General features: G+C 38.1%; 1 protein-coding gene across 2 annotated transcripts in view; it reads right to left on the bottom strand.

The window, feature by feature from the left end:
• Positions 1 to 1,297: 1,297 nt before the first annotated feature.
• The window catches only part of WASHC3 (WASH complex subunit 3), a 53,177-nt gene continuing 37,763 nt past the window's right edge, over positions 1,298 to 16,711 (bottom strand). For both annotated transcript variants that reach the window (XM_066361214.1, XM_066361215.1), the window contains exons 6-7: positions 11,414 to 11,478; positions 1,298 to 1,728 (exon numbers count right to left, since the gene is read on the bottom strand). In XM_066361214.1, coding sequence (XP_066217311.1) covers positions 1,647 to 1,728; positions 11,414 to 11,478 — 147 coding nt within the window. In that variant the 3' untranslated portion in view covers positions 1,298 to 1,646. The remainder of the gene's footprint in view (positions 1,729 to 11,413; positions 11,479 to 16,711) is intronic.

Here is a 16,711-nt window from a genome sequence, read left to right as displayed (position 1 = left end):
CCTTCCATGAGTTCATTTCTGAAGTGGTGCTGGCTCTGGAACGAAGCCCCAAGCTCCCTAATGGTAATCTTGATCATATACCCTTTCTTACATTGTATTTTCTCCCCTATCTTATTTTTCCTGTTCTCTCACTCCTGCTTCCTGGGATTAATTCACATATAAACTACTTGCTCCCAAGCATTTATCTCAAGGTTTGTTTCAGAAGGAATATAAACAAAGGACTTTGGTAGGAGAATGTCCCCTTAGGATGGGGTCTTAGAACTGGATCACATGCCTTATTGCTAGGGTAGGCAGAATGCTGGTAATCCTGGTGTGTATTACAGTTCCTCAGAATCTCTCCTGTGGTGGACTGGGATGAGAGGCAGTGGGTTATCCAGAAGCTACATCACTGGCACAGTTTGGGGTTAAAGAACTGTGGAACTGGCTAGTTCACATCAGTTAATTGCCTTGAAAAAATAAAGTAAGAGGCTCAGATCAGCCAACCATCATCTTAGGGCACACTGAAAGTCGAAAGGCTGCCGTGGCAATGTTAGAGAGACTGTTACCTCCTCAGCCGTAGGACAGCTATGGTGAAAATCAGTCCCAGGGTTTACCCGTAATGGTGGCAGGGCAGCAAAGACGTAATATGCAGCCTCCATAACACGTTTTTCCATTGTCATTATTCCCTGAACAGCACAGTATAAAAACTATTTACACAGCATTGACATTGTATTAGGAATTATAAGTAATCTAGAGATTATTTAAAGTATACGGAGAGATGTGTATAGGTTATTTGCAAATATTACATCATTATATAAGGAACTTGAGCATCCACAGATTTTGGTATCCATGGGGGTTCCTGGAACTAATCCCCCACAGATACCAAGGGTCAACTATATTTTAGAAATTTTCTAGCCTGTGTGAAAATAATTATTCATGAAGAAGTATTTGCAAGGTAAGGTGAGGACATTTTAAACCTGTGCAAATTAAATGTATTTTTTCTGTTCAGGCAATTAAAGAACTGATGACAATGACACTTGCTCACTCTGAACTACACTGAAATTCAATTTAATTTCTATCTGATAATAACTATAAGAATACCTAACTTTGATAGTATATGATATAATGGCCAAGTGGTGAAAAGCTCTATAAGCTAATAAACACTACCAATAAGTTCCATATTCATATTATGTGTGATTTATAAGCTTTTAATTGTCACAGGAAATTTCAATCCAGTATCATTTTCTGCCAGAAATTTCAACAATTTGATACAAATGCACATATTTTTCATGTTAAAATATTCACAAAAACAGAATAATTTACTTAGCCAAATTCACATTTATTTTTTGCATTGAGGCTATTTTCGATCAGTAACCTCACATTGACTTTATATTAAATGCTCATTGCATCCCTTCAATATTCCATCCTTGTATTTGTAGCACTAGGTGAACATTTTAGGCTATTTTACTTTTCAGTTCAGGGCCCTGTATTTTGGTACTGCCAGTTATAAATGCTTTATTTTTATTATTATGTTAACAAAGAGGAAGCTTGGTGGTGGATATTTGGCTTTATGACGTAATCATTAAGAGTTCAAGTTCAGGCTCTCTTTCTGATAGAATGTAAATGTACACTGACACATGTATATGTAATCGTCATCAAAACTAAACTTAGTCACTAAAAGAAGATTCGCTATCTGAACTTTCTTCTGTATTTTTTTCACCGCCATCAGGCACCGGAGCATCTGGCCTCCTGAAAGAGAAGAAAAATATTTTTAATGGTTTTTCCAGTTGAAAAAAGGCACTTACTAACTGTAACTTAGGTTCATTTTAGAATATTGCTGTTAATAAATCTGCCAAGTCTGCATCCTGAACTGAGAGCGCCCTCCCTCCCCACCGCAGTGGCATGGGGATTACGTGTTATTCCTGTACAGGCCATGGCACTGTCTTCTCTTGCCAGTCCTCACAGAGTATGCTACTTGAGCACTTTATGATTCTCGTTACCATGGAGATCTCACTACAGACAGAGATGTGATCTGGGAGCTGGCATGACAAGCGCTACACCCATGTAGCCTCCCAGTGTCCTGTGGGACAGAGAAAGAGAAGCCAGCAATGGAAAGAAAAGGAAAATCTTCATGTTCAGGAAATCTGCAGGGAGAAATCCTTAAAATAAAAGACAGCTCAAGAATGACTATTAAGAAACACTGGGCCTGACCAGGTGGTGGCACAGTAGATAGAGCATCAGACTGGGATGCAGAGGACCCAGGTTTGAAACCCTGAGGTTGCCAGCTTGAGCACGGGCTCATTTGGTTTGAGCAAGGCTCACCAGCTTGGACCCAAGGTCGCTGGCTTGAGTAAGGGGTCACTCGGTCTGCTGTAGCCCCAGGGACAAGGCACATATGAGAAAGCAATCAATGAACAACTAAGGTGCCGCAACAGAGTTGACGCTTCTGATCTCTCTCCCTTTCTGTCGGTCTGTCCCTATCTGTCCTTCTCCCTGTCTCTCTGTCAGAAAGAAAAAGAAAGAAAAAGAAAGAAAGAAAGAAAGAAAGAAAGAAAGAAAGAAAGAAAGAAAGAAAGAAAGAAAGAAAGAAAGAAAGAAAGAAAGAAAGAGAAAGAAAGAAAGAAAGAAAGAAAGAAAGAAAGAAAGAAAGAAAGAAAGAAAGAAAGAAAGAAAGAAAGAAAGAAAGAAAACACTGGTAAATATGGAAATTTTGTGGAAGCAAAGGCTCTTATTTGTCAAATGTTTTCACTTATCTCTTTTATCTTCAGAGAATAAAAATAAAAAGTATTAGCTGGTAAAATTAGTGTCTCAAAGATTCCCTAGGCATAAGGAGATATGAGAATGGTTAAACTCTAATTTTGCATGGCTGTGTTAAAATAAACCAATATAAAACTTTAATACTGTCATTAAAACAGTCAACTACAGAGTGTTTGTCAGTAAATCATTCATCAATATGGCAGCACTATCACTCAGCCTCTATTCACTTTTACCAAGATAGCAAATTAAGTGAGTACATTATACTTCTGGGGAAACTGAGAGGAAAAGGAAGACTATAGCTGCTCGGTCTTAATAATTAAAAATTACCAGACTTATTTCTCCCTCAAGTTCCTTGATGCTGATTAAAGATTGAGAACACCACCAACAAATAAAACTCTTCTTTGCCAGATGTGTAACCACTAGTACTAAAATAAGAAAAGGTATAGTCTGTTGTTTACTTTTAGTTATGAAAAATTACAGATGAGTTTTGGCATATATGTGTGTGTGTGTGTTTCTGTGTATTTTTTATTTTTTTATTTTTCTGAAGTGAGAAGCGGGGAGGCAGAGAGACAGACTCCCACATGCACTCAACCAAGATCCACTCAGCACGCCCACTAGGGGGCGGATGCTCTGCCCATCTGGGGCACTGCTCCGTTCCAATCGGAGCCATTCTAGCACCAGAGGTGGAGGCCATGGAGCCATCCTCAAAGCCCGGGCCAACTTTGCTCCAGTGGAACCTTGGCTGCGGGAAGGGAAGAGAGAGAGAGAAAGAGAGAAAGGAGAGGGAGTAGGGTAGAGAAGCAGATGGGTGCTTCTCCTGTGTGCCCTAGCCGGGAATTAAACCCAGGACATCCACATGCCAGGCCAACACTCTACCACTGAGCCAAACAGCCATGGCCTTGGCTTATATTTTTAATACAATATTGGACACACTACAAAAGAGAAAAAAATGCAGGCATTGCTTCCTAGTTGTCACAATATAAACCCATTCACGCTGCTGCATGATTTTAGATTATGTCTATGAGGAGGTCACATGCACTCAATCCAGTACAACTTTAAAGCTGGTGTTTCACCTGCCTAACATACAAACACAGGACCACAGTCTTCATCACTAATTGTAGCAAGAACTCTAGAAGTAGTGAGCATTATACCAGGCACATTTTCCACAGTAAATTTCCTCTTTGCTATATAATTGATTTCTTATTGTCTTCACTTTGTTAAAAAAAATAAAAAGTAGAGCTCAGTGGTAGAGCATTGGCACAGCATGTGGAAGTCTCGGGTTTTGTTTTGTTTTTGTTTTGGGGGGTTTTTGGTTTTTTATTTTTTAGAGGAAATGAACATCTTTTTTTTTTTTTTTCTGTATTTTTCTGAAGCCGGAAACAGGGAGAGACAGTCAGAAAGACTCCCGCATGCGCCCGACCGGGATCTACCCGGCACACCCACCAGGGGGCGATGCTCTGCCCCTCCAGGGTGTCGCTCTGTTGCGACCAGAGCCACTCTAGTGCCTGGGGCAGAGGCCAAGGAGCCATCCCCAGCGCCCGGGCCATCTTTGCTCCAGTGGAGCCTCGGCTGCAGGAGGGGAAGAGAGAGACAGAGAGGAAGGAGAGGGGGAGGGGTGGAGAAGCAGATGGGCGCTTCTCCTGTGTGCCCTGGCCGGAAATCAAACCCGGGACTTCTGCATGCCAGGCCGATGCTCTACCACTGAGCCAACCGGTCAGGGCCTGAACATCTTTATTTAACAATATTTGTACTTGAAAAACCAAAAAGACTTAGTTTTTCTTTTAATTACAAAAAGTAAAAAAAAGAATAAGGCTGTCAGGAAGAAAATAGATATATAAAATTCAATTGCCATCATATTTTAAAATAATATCTGATTAAGAAATATGCTAAAAATATTTCATTTATAATAACAAAAACAATGAAATGTTCTGAGATAACTTTAACAATAAATGTGCAAGAGTTGTATGAATAAACTATGAAATGTTATCAGTCACAAAATGAAAAATAGCAGCAAGCCCAAATATGTAAAAATGTAAAAAGGCTTTCCACGTTTTTGGATAAAAATGTATCAGTACTATTCTCCCAATGTAGCTTGATCTCAATAAAAATATCAATATAATCATCCCTGGCCATATCACAGTTCACTTTTCACAGTCTCACTGTATTGTGGATTTTTATTTATTTTTTAAATTAATTTATTTAGGAAATCTCGGGTTTGATTCCCAGTCAGGGCACAGAGGGAAAGTGACCATCTGCTTCTCTATCCCTCCCCCTCTCTCTATCTCTGTCTTCTCTCTCTTTCTTCCCCTCCTGCAGCCATAGCTTGAATAGTTTGAACAAAGTTGGCCCCAGGTGCTGAGGATGGCTCCATGGCCTTGCCTCAGGTGCTAAAACAGCTCAGTTGCCAAGCAATGGAGCAGGTGCCCACACAGTCAGAGCACTGCCTGGTAGAGGGCTTGCCAGGTGGATACCAGTCAGGGTGCATGTGGGAGTCTGTCTCTAACTCCCTACCTCTCACTTAAAAAAATAAAATAAAAAATAAAAGAAAACGTTGCCAGAGGGAATTATTTGAATATTATATCAAGCCCTGGCAGGCTGGCTCAGTGGTAGAGCATCGGCCAGTCATGTGGATGTCCCCAGTTTGATTCCTGGTCAGGGCACACAGGAGAAGCACCCATCTTCTCTCTACCCCCCTCCCCCAGCTTTTCTCTTTCTCTCTTCCCCTTCTGCAGCATGGCTTGACTGGAGTGAGTTAGCCCCGGGTTCTGAGGATGGCTCCATGGCCTCCACGTCAGGTGCTAAGAGTTCATTTGCTGAGCAACAGAGCAATGTCCCAGATGAGCAGAGCACTGACCCCTAGTGGGCTTGCCGGGTAGTTACTGGTCAGGGTGCATGTGAGAGTCTGTCTGTCTCCCTCCTCTCACTGAATTAAAAAAAAAATACCATATAGAAATTATATTAGTATCTATGGGAACTCAAACAAATAAAACAATATACACAACTCCCCTAAAATAAATGCTACTTAAGAAAAGGGTAAAAGCAGCTGAAGCCTAGAAGAGAGTGAAACTATTAAAATTAATGAATTTATGTATGAAACCACTTTTTGATAGATCTAATGCTGCATAGCATGGTGGTTATGAACAAAGACTGGAGACATACTGATGGGGTTCAAATCCCAGCCTTGCTACTTACTAGCTGGGCAACTTTGGGGAAGAGGTTTAACTACTATGTACCTAACTAACTGACCTGTCCTAGTGATTAAAATAATTACTAAATGCAGGCCCTGGCTGGTTGGCTCAGCGGTAGAGTGTTGGCCTAGCGTGTGGAAGTCCCAGGTTCGATTCCCAGCCAGGACACACAGGAGAAGCGCCCATCTGCTTCTCCACCCTTTCCCCTCTCCTTCCTCTCTGTCTCTCTCTTCCCCTCCTGCAGCTGAGGCTCCACTGGAGCAAAGTTAGCCCTGGTGCTGAGGATGGCTCCATGGCTTCTGCCTTGAACACTAGAATGGCTCTGATTGCAGTGGAGCAATGCCCCAGAGGGGCCGAGCATCGCCCCTTGGTGGGCATGTTGGGTGGATCTCAGTAGGGCGCACGAGGGAGTCTGTCTGCCCCCCCCCCCCCCCGCTTCTCACTTGGGAAAAATACAAAATAAAATTACTAAATGTAAATTAGATTAAATAATACCTGGTGTATAATAAGTATATTAAATATTATTTTTTATTATTATTATATAATTATTATTCTCATCATTGTCATGTACTTATCTTTGCCAAGAACTGTGTTAGGTGCTGGAGAAGCAGAGATGAATAACAAACAGTTCCTGCTCTGAAAAAGGTGGTATTTTAGTTGGGGAGATAGCAAACAAATTACTGTAACACAGTGTGATACACACAAATACAGCTGTATAAGCTACACGTGGGAAAAGAAAGAGTAGTTCACTCTACTAGGGCTGGCCTGCAAAGACTCCAGAGCGATCAAGACACTTGTGGGGGGGTTTGTGAGGTGAGTAGGAGTTTGGCGGAAACAAAAAATGTGGGAATAAGTGGGGATGAGGTTCAAATAAAGAAAACAATGGGAATGGTCTGATGCTGCATCTAGAACCTGTAAGTCATTTATTTGGTAGGCAGAGTGTAAGGCAGATTGCAGTGCCAAAGTAGATGAGATTGGATCATTTGGCAGGAATAATAGGTGAAAGAAGAGGAAAAATTATGTAAAATACAAGTTTTCACTTAAATTGCACAACTAAGTTTGGGATTCTTACACAGTCACTTATTTTACATTAACATTGTTACATAACCATCACCACCATCTTCAAAATGTGCACATCTTGCAACACTGAAACTCTATACACATTAAATAATAACTCCCCATCCCCTTTTCCCTCCAGCCTTGAGCAACCATTAGTCTACTTTGTCTTTATACCTGACTATTTTTTTAAAAAGATTTTATTTGTTGGTTTTACGGGAGGGGGAGTACGATTAGTATTAACCCATAGTTGCTTTGCTCTAGCTTTCACTGTTTGCTTGTCATATGTGCCTTGACTGGGCAAGCACAGGGTTTTGAATCGGTGACCTCAGCGTTCCAGGTCGATACTCTATTCCAGGGGTCGGGAACCTATGGCTCGCAAGCCAGATGTGGCTCTTTTGATGGCTGCATCTGACTCGCAGACAAATCTTTAATAAAAAAATAACGTTAAAAATATAAAACATTCTCATGTATTACAATCCATTCATTTCCTACCGCTCATGTTCATGGTTGCGGGTGGCTGGAGCCAATCATAGCTGTCCTCCGGGACAACACCAAATTTTTATTGGATAATGCGTAATGTACACAGGTCATTGTATGGCTCTCACGGAATTACATTTTAAAATATGTGGTGTTCATGGCTCTCTCAGCCAAAAAGGTTCCCAACCCCTGCTCTATATCCTACAGCAATAAAAATACTAATTATTACATAATAATAAAAACCTTAGTTCTGGGAAATAAATGTAAATACAGAAAAGGATATATAAGAAATGTTTTTCCTTTTTCTCTCCCCTGGCATGAAAATCTAGGCATTGGTTGAAAGAATTTATAAGGTTATGATTTATCTGGTCTATATTTCTGAATACAAAACTAAAACAGCTTAGCCTCAAAATTTTCCCTTTTCTTTCTTTTTAACCTCTTTTGAGTATGATGGTGACAAAGGTACTCTTTCACACATCTTTTTATTTCAGTGGCATTGGTAACTAATTTTTACAAGCTTAATGGGACTAATTTTTGGTTATACAGAATTATGGTTATTTTCAAAACTTTGGATTTTTAAAAATAATAATCACTTAGAAGTACCAAACAAATACTGTTTTTTTGGAAATTATCAGACATTTTCTTCAGTTTCACAGACTTCCCAAAATTCAGTGATAGTAATTTTTCTAGGAAAATAAGCAGGTTCTCTTCTCTTTTAGTGTGTAAACTGTTTGTTTACAATAATGTACTTTTAGCTACTGAAATGATATACATAATCCAATAATAATGTCCTTTCTTATAAGAATTGATTTTTTTTTTAATGACAGACAAAGAGGGGGACAGACAGGAAGAGACAGAGACGAGAAGCATCAATTCTTCACTGTGGCATCTTTGTTGCTCATTGATTGCTTTCTCATATGTGCCTTGATCGGGGGGCTACAGCAGAGCCAGCAACCTTGGGCTCAAGCCAGCGACCTTGGGCTTCAAGCCAGTGACATTTGGGTTCAAGCCAGTGACCATGAGGTCATGTTTATGATCCCACGCTCAAGCCAGCGGCCCTGCACTCAAGCTGGTGAGCCCACACTCAATCTGGATAAGCCTGTGCTCAAGCCAGCCACCTTGGGGTTTTGAACCTGGGTCCTCTGCCATCATAATTTATTTCTATATTAACCTCAGCTTTGCTCTTTGCTCACTACAGACAGATCTAGACTATTCCTTCTACTAGTTATATGAGCCTGTCTTACTATCAAAGGCTAATTAAAAAAAGTGTAGTTTATATTTTAATAGAAAAAATAAAACAGAACAATCTTTTACTGAAAGTTCTTGGCTGAGGCTTAATATGTATCTAAGATTCCAAATAAAAAGTACAGTCCTCACTTGGGTGGCACATTTTCTTCTTCTTCACCAGCTGAGACCTTTCTTCCAAAGTGACACTCCTTAACTTTAAGTAAACATGATTCCCAACGTGCCAGAATTCCTCTTTAATAAGGCAGTTCATTCTACTTAACATATCTAGCTACATGGAGTTGGAGCTGATTTGCTAGTAGTAGTGGTGACAGGTTATAGTGAGTCACCCCCACTCCAACCAGTTCCCCTTGTGACCAATGGACCTATGAGGTAATGGGTCAGAATTCCAGCTCCAGGCTGTGGTTGAGGAGCTTTCGTGTAAGACAATGTTAATGTTTTAACTGTTACTGGAATTCTACCCTAAAACTTGGCACCACTTTGCAACCAAATGTTTCTTAACATTTATAGACAATGACATGCCCTCAAACTTGCTAAGTGAGATCTATCAAAGAAGCATTGGGGGTACTGGGAGTTCTGCCCTGGGTAGTCATCCATGGACTTCTCAGGGTGCTGATACCTAAATGGAATCTTGAAGAACAAGAAATTAGCCAGGCCAGTAAGATGGGATGGAAGCTCCTTGAAGAAAGAAAACATTCAAAGACACTAAAAAGGGAAGAAGAAAATGATACATTCAGAGAAGTGCAGTAGTTTGCGACAGCTGCATGACAGGTGTGTCTGGAAGAGTGGCGAGAAATGAAATGTGAGAGAGAATCTGGGTCTTATGATAAAAGCATTTACATGCGGTTCTATTATATGCAATTCTAATATGACCCCATGTTGAAGGCAGTGGAGAATACAGCAAGATTTGAAGCAAGAATGAAGTATGAAGAGAAACACTCAGGCTCTAGGGACAGATTAAGAGAGAAGAAGGAAACCAATCAGGAGCTATTACAACAATTCAGGTGAGAAACGATGAGGGTTTGAACTAGACAGAAATGAGCATGGAGGCATGTGGTCAGATGTAAGGGATATTACAAATGAAATAATCATAGTAACTGACATAGTAAGGGCAGGGAAGAGGGTACAATCAAGGACGACTTTCAGGTTGCTAGTGTACATAGCTGGTTAAGTAAAGGATTATGAAGTAGGTTTATTCTGGGCAAGGGATGAAATGAAGCCAACAGGAGATAAAGTGATTGGATATCCAGCATATGCCGATACTTATAGGGGTGTTAGTTTTCTATCTATTACATTTTCTCTGGAGAAAAAAACTCTGCATTTTAAAGGTCATTTTAGCTTTCTGTTATTATAGAAGTCTACTGTGAATTTCCAGAAGCAAAAAGAAAAAAAAGACCATAGTCAATGTTAAATATATTTATAACATATATTACAGTGAGTACCAAAATGGATTGGACCCATATGTTCAATCCACATTAAAATATATGTCACAAACCATCTGCTTTTAAAGTCTGTGTCAGAAAGAATTTTCAGAACAAATGTCAAATATCCCAGAGATGCTTTCATTTAAATTACCAATCTATGCCATTGTACTTCAACTGTTTGATACTTGGATACATACTAAATGTAGATACAAGTTGGAGAGCTGTTCTTGCAGACTTTAAAAAAATTCTTAAATTTCATATTTTGGAAGATAAACATCAGAAAAAGACTTTTATGGTGTTTCACCTCCAACATGAACACATTTTCTTGAAGGGCTGAGAGCCAAGAAAAATTCTGAAGTCGTATAGGGCTAGTAGAGTCCGAATGCCTGGATACCATAACTAAATCCATGAGGGTAAACTAAATCCCATGCTGGAAAGGCTCTTTACAAGTATCCAGATATTTACAAAATAGAATTTTTCTGACTAATCCATTAAAATATATATTTATCCAGGATGAGCTATGTAGCCAGATTTACTTGGATGGAGTAAATTATTGTCAACTTTCTGAGCCACAAAATGTTAAGCATTTATCTAAACATATTTTATAAAACTCACAAAAACTGATATCTAGCTCCATAATAATGATTAAAGTGGACTTAGAGTGATTTTACCCTATTCATTTCTCAATCTAACTCAGCTTAGATCTTGGTAGAGTAAATTTCCTATATACTAAGGCAGGGGTCCCCAAACTACGGCCCGCGGGCCACATGCAGCCCCCTGAGGCCATTTATCCAGCCCCCAACGCACTTCCAGAAGGGGCACCACCATCCCATTAGCCAAAAGCAGGCCCATAGTTCCCATTGAAATACTGGTCAGGTTGTTGATTTAAATTTACTTGTTCTTTATTTTAAATATTGTATTTGTTCCTGTTTTTTTTTTTTTTTTTTTACTTTAAAATAAGATATGTGCAGTGTGCATAGGGATTTGTTCATAGTTTTTTTTATACTCCGGCCCTCCAATGGTCTAAGGGACAGTGAACTGGCCCCCTGTGTAAAAAGTTTGGGGACCCCTGTACTAAGGTATTAATTGAAAATTTGGTAGGTAACACTTGAAAAAATAAAAGAAAGAAAACAAAAAGTAGCATGGAGAGAAACCCTATAAAAAACATATAAAAGTGGTTCCCTCCACTGTATAAGAAAAATGCAGAGTTTGAAATCCTTTAATTATAAACTGATAAATTCAACATATTGGCAGTAATATCATTAAATTAGAAGAATTACTTACTCAAGAAGATCTGGGTCTAATCCTTCTGACATCATTTTGTTTCTTATTGCCATTACTGGAACACCCTAAGCAAAGGACACAATATAATAATTCAATTATTAGTGCCTCCTTCATAAAAACAGGAAAATAGACCAAAGAAAAAGAATTGAGAGCCCAGAAATAAAATCCAAGCACATAGTCAACTAATATTTGACAAGGGAACCATTAATACTCAATAGAGAAAAGATAGTTTCTTCAATCAATGATGCTTGAAGAATTTGAATATTTGCATGTAAAAGAATGAAACTAGATCCCTATCTCTCATCACTCATAAAAATTAACTTGAAATGAATTAAAGACTGAAATCTAAGACCTGAAACCATGAAACTCCTAGAAGGAAACATAGGAAAAAAGTTCCTTGACATGTATCTTGGTAATAATTTTATGGAAATCACACCTAAAGCACAAGCAATAAAATAAAAAACAAGTGGGACATTAAACTTAAAAGGTTCTCCACAGCGAAACAAGCCATCAACAAGTGAAAAGACAACCCATAGAATGGAAAAAATATTTGCAAACCATATATCTGATAAAGGGTTAATATTCAAAATATTAATATATAAGGAATGCCTAAAATTCAATAGCAAGAAAAATAATCCAATTTGAAAATGGGCAAATGATCTGAACATTTTCCCAAAGATATACAAATGTTTAGCAGTTGCATGAAAAAATGCTCAACTTCACTGGTCATTAGAGAAATAGAAACTACAATGAGGTTTTATCTTGCACCTTTTAAAATGGCTGTCCTCAAAAAGACAAGAGATAACAAATGCTGGAGTAGATGAGAAAAGGGAAGCCTTGTACACTGTTGGTAACACTGTAAATTGGTATAGCTATTATAGAAAACAGCATGGAGGTTCCTTAAAAAATTAAAAATAGAACTACCATATGATCCAGTAACTAAATTGAACAGATATCTGTACCCCCGTGTTGACAGCAGCATTATTTAAAAGAGCCTAGACATGAAAACAATTTAAATGGCCCTTGATGGATGAATGGATAAAGAAGTTCTGAGCTATAAATATATATTTATAAATATAGATAGACATTTATAGATATTTATCTCTATACAGATATACAGTGTGTCCGTAAAGTCATGGTGCACTTTTGACTGGTCACAGGAAAGCAACAAAAGACGATAGAAATGTGAAATCTGCACCAAATAAAAGGAAAACTCTCCCAGTTTCATACCTATTCAGTGCAGTTCGATGTGGGCTCAAGCACAGATTTTTAGGGCTCCTTAGGTAGCTATCCCATATAGTCTCTACAGACTCGTCACTGACTGATGGCCTACCAGAACGGGGTTTCTCCACCAAACTGCCGGTTTCCTTCAACTGCTTATCCCACCGAGTAATGTTATTCCTATGTGGTGGTGCTTCTTTATAAACACGCCGATATTCACGTTGCACTTTGGTCACAGATTCAAATTTAGCGAGCCACAGAACACACTGAACTTTCCTCTGTACCGTTCACATCTTGAATGGCATGGCAGTGGGCTGCTCCGCTGTATACAGTGTTATGTCATCATCTGCGCATGCGCACATGCTGCCACATCATCCTACAGAAACTGGGAGGGTTTTCCTTTTATTTGGTGCAGATTTCACATTTCTATCGTCTTTTGTTGCTTTCCTGTGACCGGTCAAAAGTGTACCATGACTTTACGAACACACTATTTTATTTAGCCATAAAAAATGAGAAAGCCCTACTGTTTGTGACAATATAGAAAGATTTTGAAAGTATTATGCTAACAGAAATAAGTCAGATAGAGTAAGACAATACTGTATAATCTAACATATACAGAATTTATTTATTTATATTTTATTTTTTTACAGAGACAGAGAGAGAGTCAGAGAGAGAGATAGACAGATAGGAATGGAGAGAGATGAGAAGCATCGATCATCAGTTTTTCATTGCGTATCACAACACCTTAATTGTTCATTGATTGCTTTCTCATATGTGCCTTGACCGTGGGCCTTCAGCAGACCAAGTAACCCCTTGCTCGAGCCAGCGACCTTGGGTCCAAGCTGGTGAGCTTTTGCTCAAGCCAGATGAGCCCGCGCTCAAGCTGGTGACCTCGGGGTCTCGAACCTGGGTCCTCCGCATCCCAGTCCGATGCTCTATCCATTGCGCCACCGCCCGGTCAGGCTATATGTAGAATTTAAACAAAGCAAATCATACTAAACTCACAGAAAAAGATCATATTTGTGCTTCTCAGAGATGGAGAGGGTATGTTGGAGAAAAATGATCAAAAGGTACAAACGTCCAGGTCAAAATATATAAATAAGTACTAGAGATGTAACATGCAACATGAGTTAACACTGCTTTTGATATATAGGGTAAATATTAAGAGAGTAGATCCTAAGTGTTCTTACCACGAGGAGAAATATTTTTGTTTTCTTTTTATTGAATCTATATGAGATGATGAATGTTAACCAAATCTATTGTGGTAATCAGTTTACAATATGTGTGAATCAAACCATCATGCTGCACACTTTAAACTTATACAGTGTTACATTTCAATTAGTTCTCAAGAAAACTGAAAAAAATTTAAAAATAGAAGCTAAAAAATGTCTCCTTCATATGTCTCCACATACCATCTAAAACAAGAACTTTTAGAGGGCTCATTAATTAAAATAGCTCATATTTTGCTTTTATATTACTATGTGCATAATCTAATAAAGTACACATTTTATATTACTATGTGAATAATCTAATAAAGTACACATTTTAACTGACTTAACAGATTCAGTGTTATCCAACCTTCATAAGCCAAAATTAAGTATTTGTGCTTATCTGTGACTAATTTTGCTGTACAGAGAAGCCAGCTATCATATTCTTACTCTTCTTAAAGCACCAAAAGAAAAAAAAACATAGATAACTTAAGTGACACTTAAAACTATGAATAAATTTCTTCTCAAATAAAGGTTTCAGAGCTTTGTACTCTTAAGAATAGCTGTGCTAATGTTCCCTTCATAAGGAAATGGTCCAATTCCATTTAGACACATTATGCATAAAAGTCAAACAGAATTCAATAACTCTGCTGCGACTATATTATATAGCTTCCCTACACTAATACCAACACTAATGATAATTAGTGAGGTGTAGAGAATGATAATTCTAGAGGTGTATAGTCATACAACATTGAAAATATGTGAATTTCAAAGTTTAGGATAAGAACATCAAAACAGAAGGAAAGGCTATGTCAGAAATACAAATTTACTTGAAAAGGGAACTGATTTGATAAATAAACATTTATTGAAGACTTGACTTGCATACTCTTTCTTCCCTTTGCGATTGCATGGCTCTCTCACGTCACTAGCTGGTTGTGACATTCAGGTTTGAATCTAAGGCACAGAGGAGGCCCCTTAGGAGCTCAGATGCTCTGTCCAATTTCTCAAAGGCAACCCAGCTCAGTTTCCCCTGCATTCCTCTGCAGTTGCCCTTGCTCTCGGCGATCTTACAGGGTGGTGAGGAGTAAATTTATGGTGGTTAGCAGTAGAATTTTGATATCAAAATCACACACACCTCAATGTTTAACTTCACTATGGCAGCACAGTGCTTTATGCTAAGAAAATAAAGAAACAATCAGCCCCTGCCTCAGGGAGTAGTCTAATACAGGGGTTAAACAGATGATCACAATACAATCATGGCATTTATAATAGAGGCTTGTATAACGGGCAATGTTAGACCCAGCAAAGGATTTGCTGAGGTGCCTTGAAGATCGGATAGGAGTTTATTTAAAATGAAAATCACAAAGACTTAGAAATAAGCACAGATCTTTACAGTCTATCATACATAAGCTTGTCTCAAACCTATTTTTAAGAACAAATATATACTTGTCCAGATATCTCCCTCCTTCAAAATGCTGATTTTATTTTACATTTCACGCAATAAAATCTGTGTTTAAGTCAAAGCAATCATATACTATATACGAGTCAAATGAATTATAAATACAATAATGAAATCTTCAAAGTTAAGGACCATGTATCTGTCACAGAAATGTTACAGATCTTGCAAATTAAGGTTAGATTATTGTTAGCTATAATCCTCATTTTACAAATATGAAAATATGTTAAACATTTAATTCTTATTTACTTTTTTAAAAATGTCCAGAAAAGATGCCTTCTATAACTATAATGTCTTATTGTGGCTGTGAAGGAGGAAAATCCCAAGTTCTCCATAGCTTGCTAGGTTACAGGGGCACGGGAGCCAAGGCTTGCTTTCAGATTGAAAGCTGTCATTTGTTGGCCCATTGATACATTTATCTTCATAACTGCTATGTTCAATTTTATAAATTAGTAAAATTTAATCTACTAAGACTTGGATAACAATGGACACCTAAATGCATCATATATATTAGATGTATAAAAATAAATAGCACCATCACCAAACGCTCTTCAAAACCATACTCCTGGAAGTAATACTGTCCCATGGGGGCAATCTTTAAGGTATTCTGAAAAATGACAAATATGGTAGAATATAAAACCCTGGACTTCTCCTTAGCTTATGAAGTTTAAGGACAAATGAAAGATGGGAAGAAAAGCAGTTGCCTGGGGGCATTCCATGTTAACAGAATAAAGCAAGCACAAGATTAAAACTTGCACCACTATTAAAATATATTACCTGGAACTAAGAATTGAGAGAAAGATTTTTAAATAAAATGTACTTAATAATAAAATTTATATAATAGTAGAGGAAAAGATGACTACTTGAATGACAAGGTTGGGAATTTTATTTGATAATTAGATGCCATTTAACTATTTAGTATAATAGGGAAAGCCAGACGTTTGAAACAGTTCATTAAAAAAAAACTTATGTGCTAAGCAGAAATGGGCAGTTCACATCATACTCCTTTACAAAGACCTCCCAGTTTCTTTTAATAATTGTTTGATGTAATATGGTCTTTCTACAAACTCAACTATATGATTTATTTATTATTCTTTAGCATAATCCACAGGATATCATTGGAAAGGTTATACAAAGTTCAAGAAAACAGGAGGGAGAAGAAATGAGTTTGAAGAAAAAACATTTCCTAAAACACAGCAAAGAAAGCCCTGGCTGGATAGCTCAGTTGGTTAGAATGTTGTACTGACGCACAGAGGTTGCTGGTTCAATCCCCAGTCAGGGCACATACAGGAGCAGCTCGATGTTTCTGTCTCTGTCTCTCTTTGTCCCTCCTTCTCTCTCTCAAATCAATAAGATAAACATTAAAATTAAAAAATATATACAGCAAAAAAAGAGTGTGTAAGGGAAAGGTAA

Source organism: Saccopteryx leptura, chromosome 1 (assembly GCF_036850995.1).
Source record: "Saccopteryx leptura isolate mSacLep1 chromosome 1, mSacLep1_pri_phased_curated, whole genome shotgun sequence".
In the NCBI taxonomy this organism is placed as follows: domain Eukaryota; kingdom Metazoa; phylum Chordata; class Mammalia; order Chiroptera; family Emballonuridae; genus Saccopteryx; species Saccopteryx leptura.
This window is presented reverse-complemented; position numbering and strand designations above follow the sequence as displayed.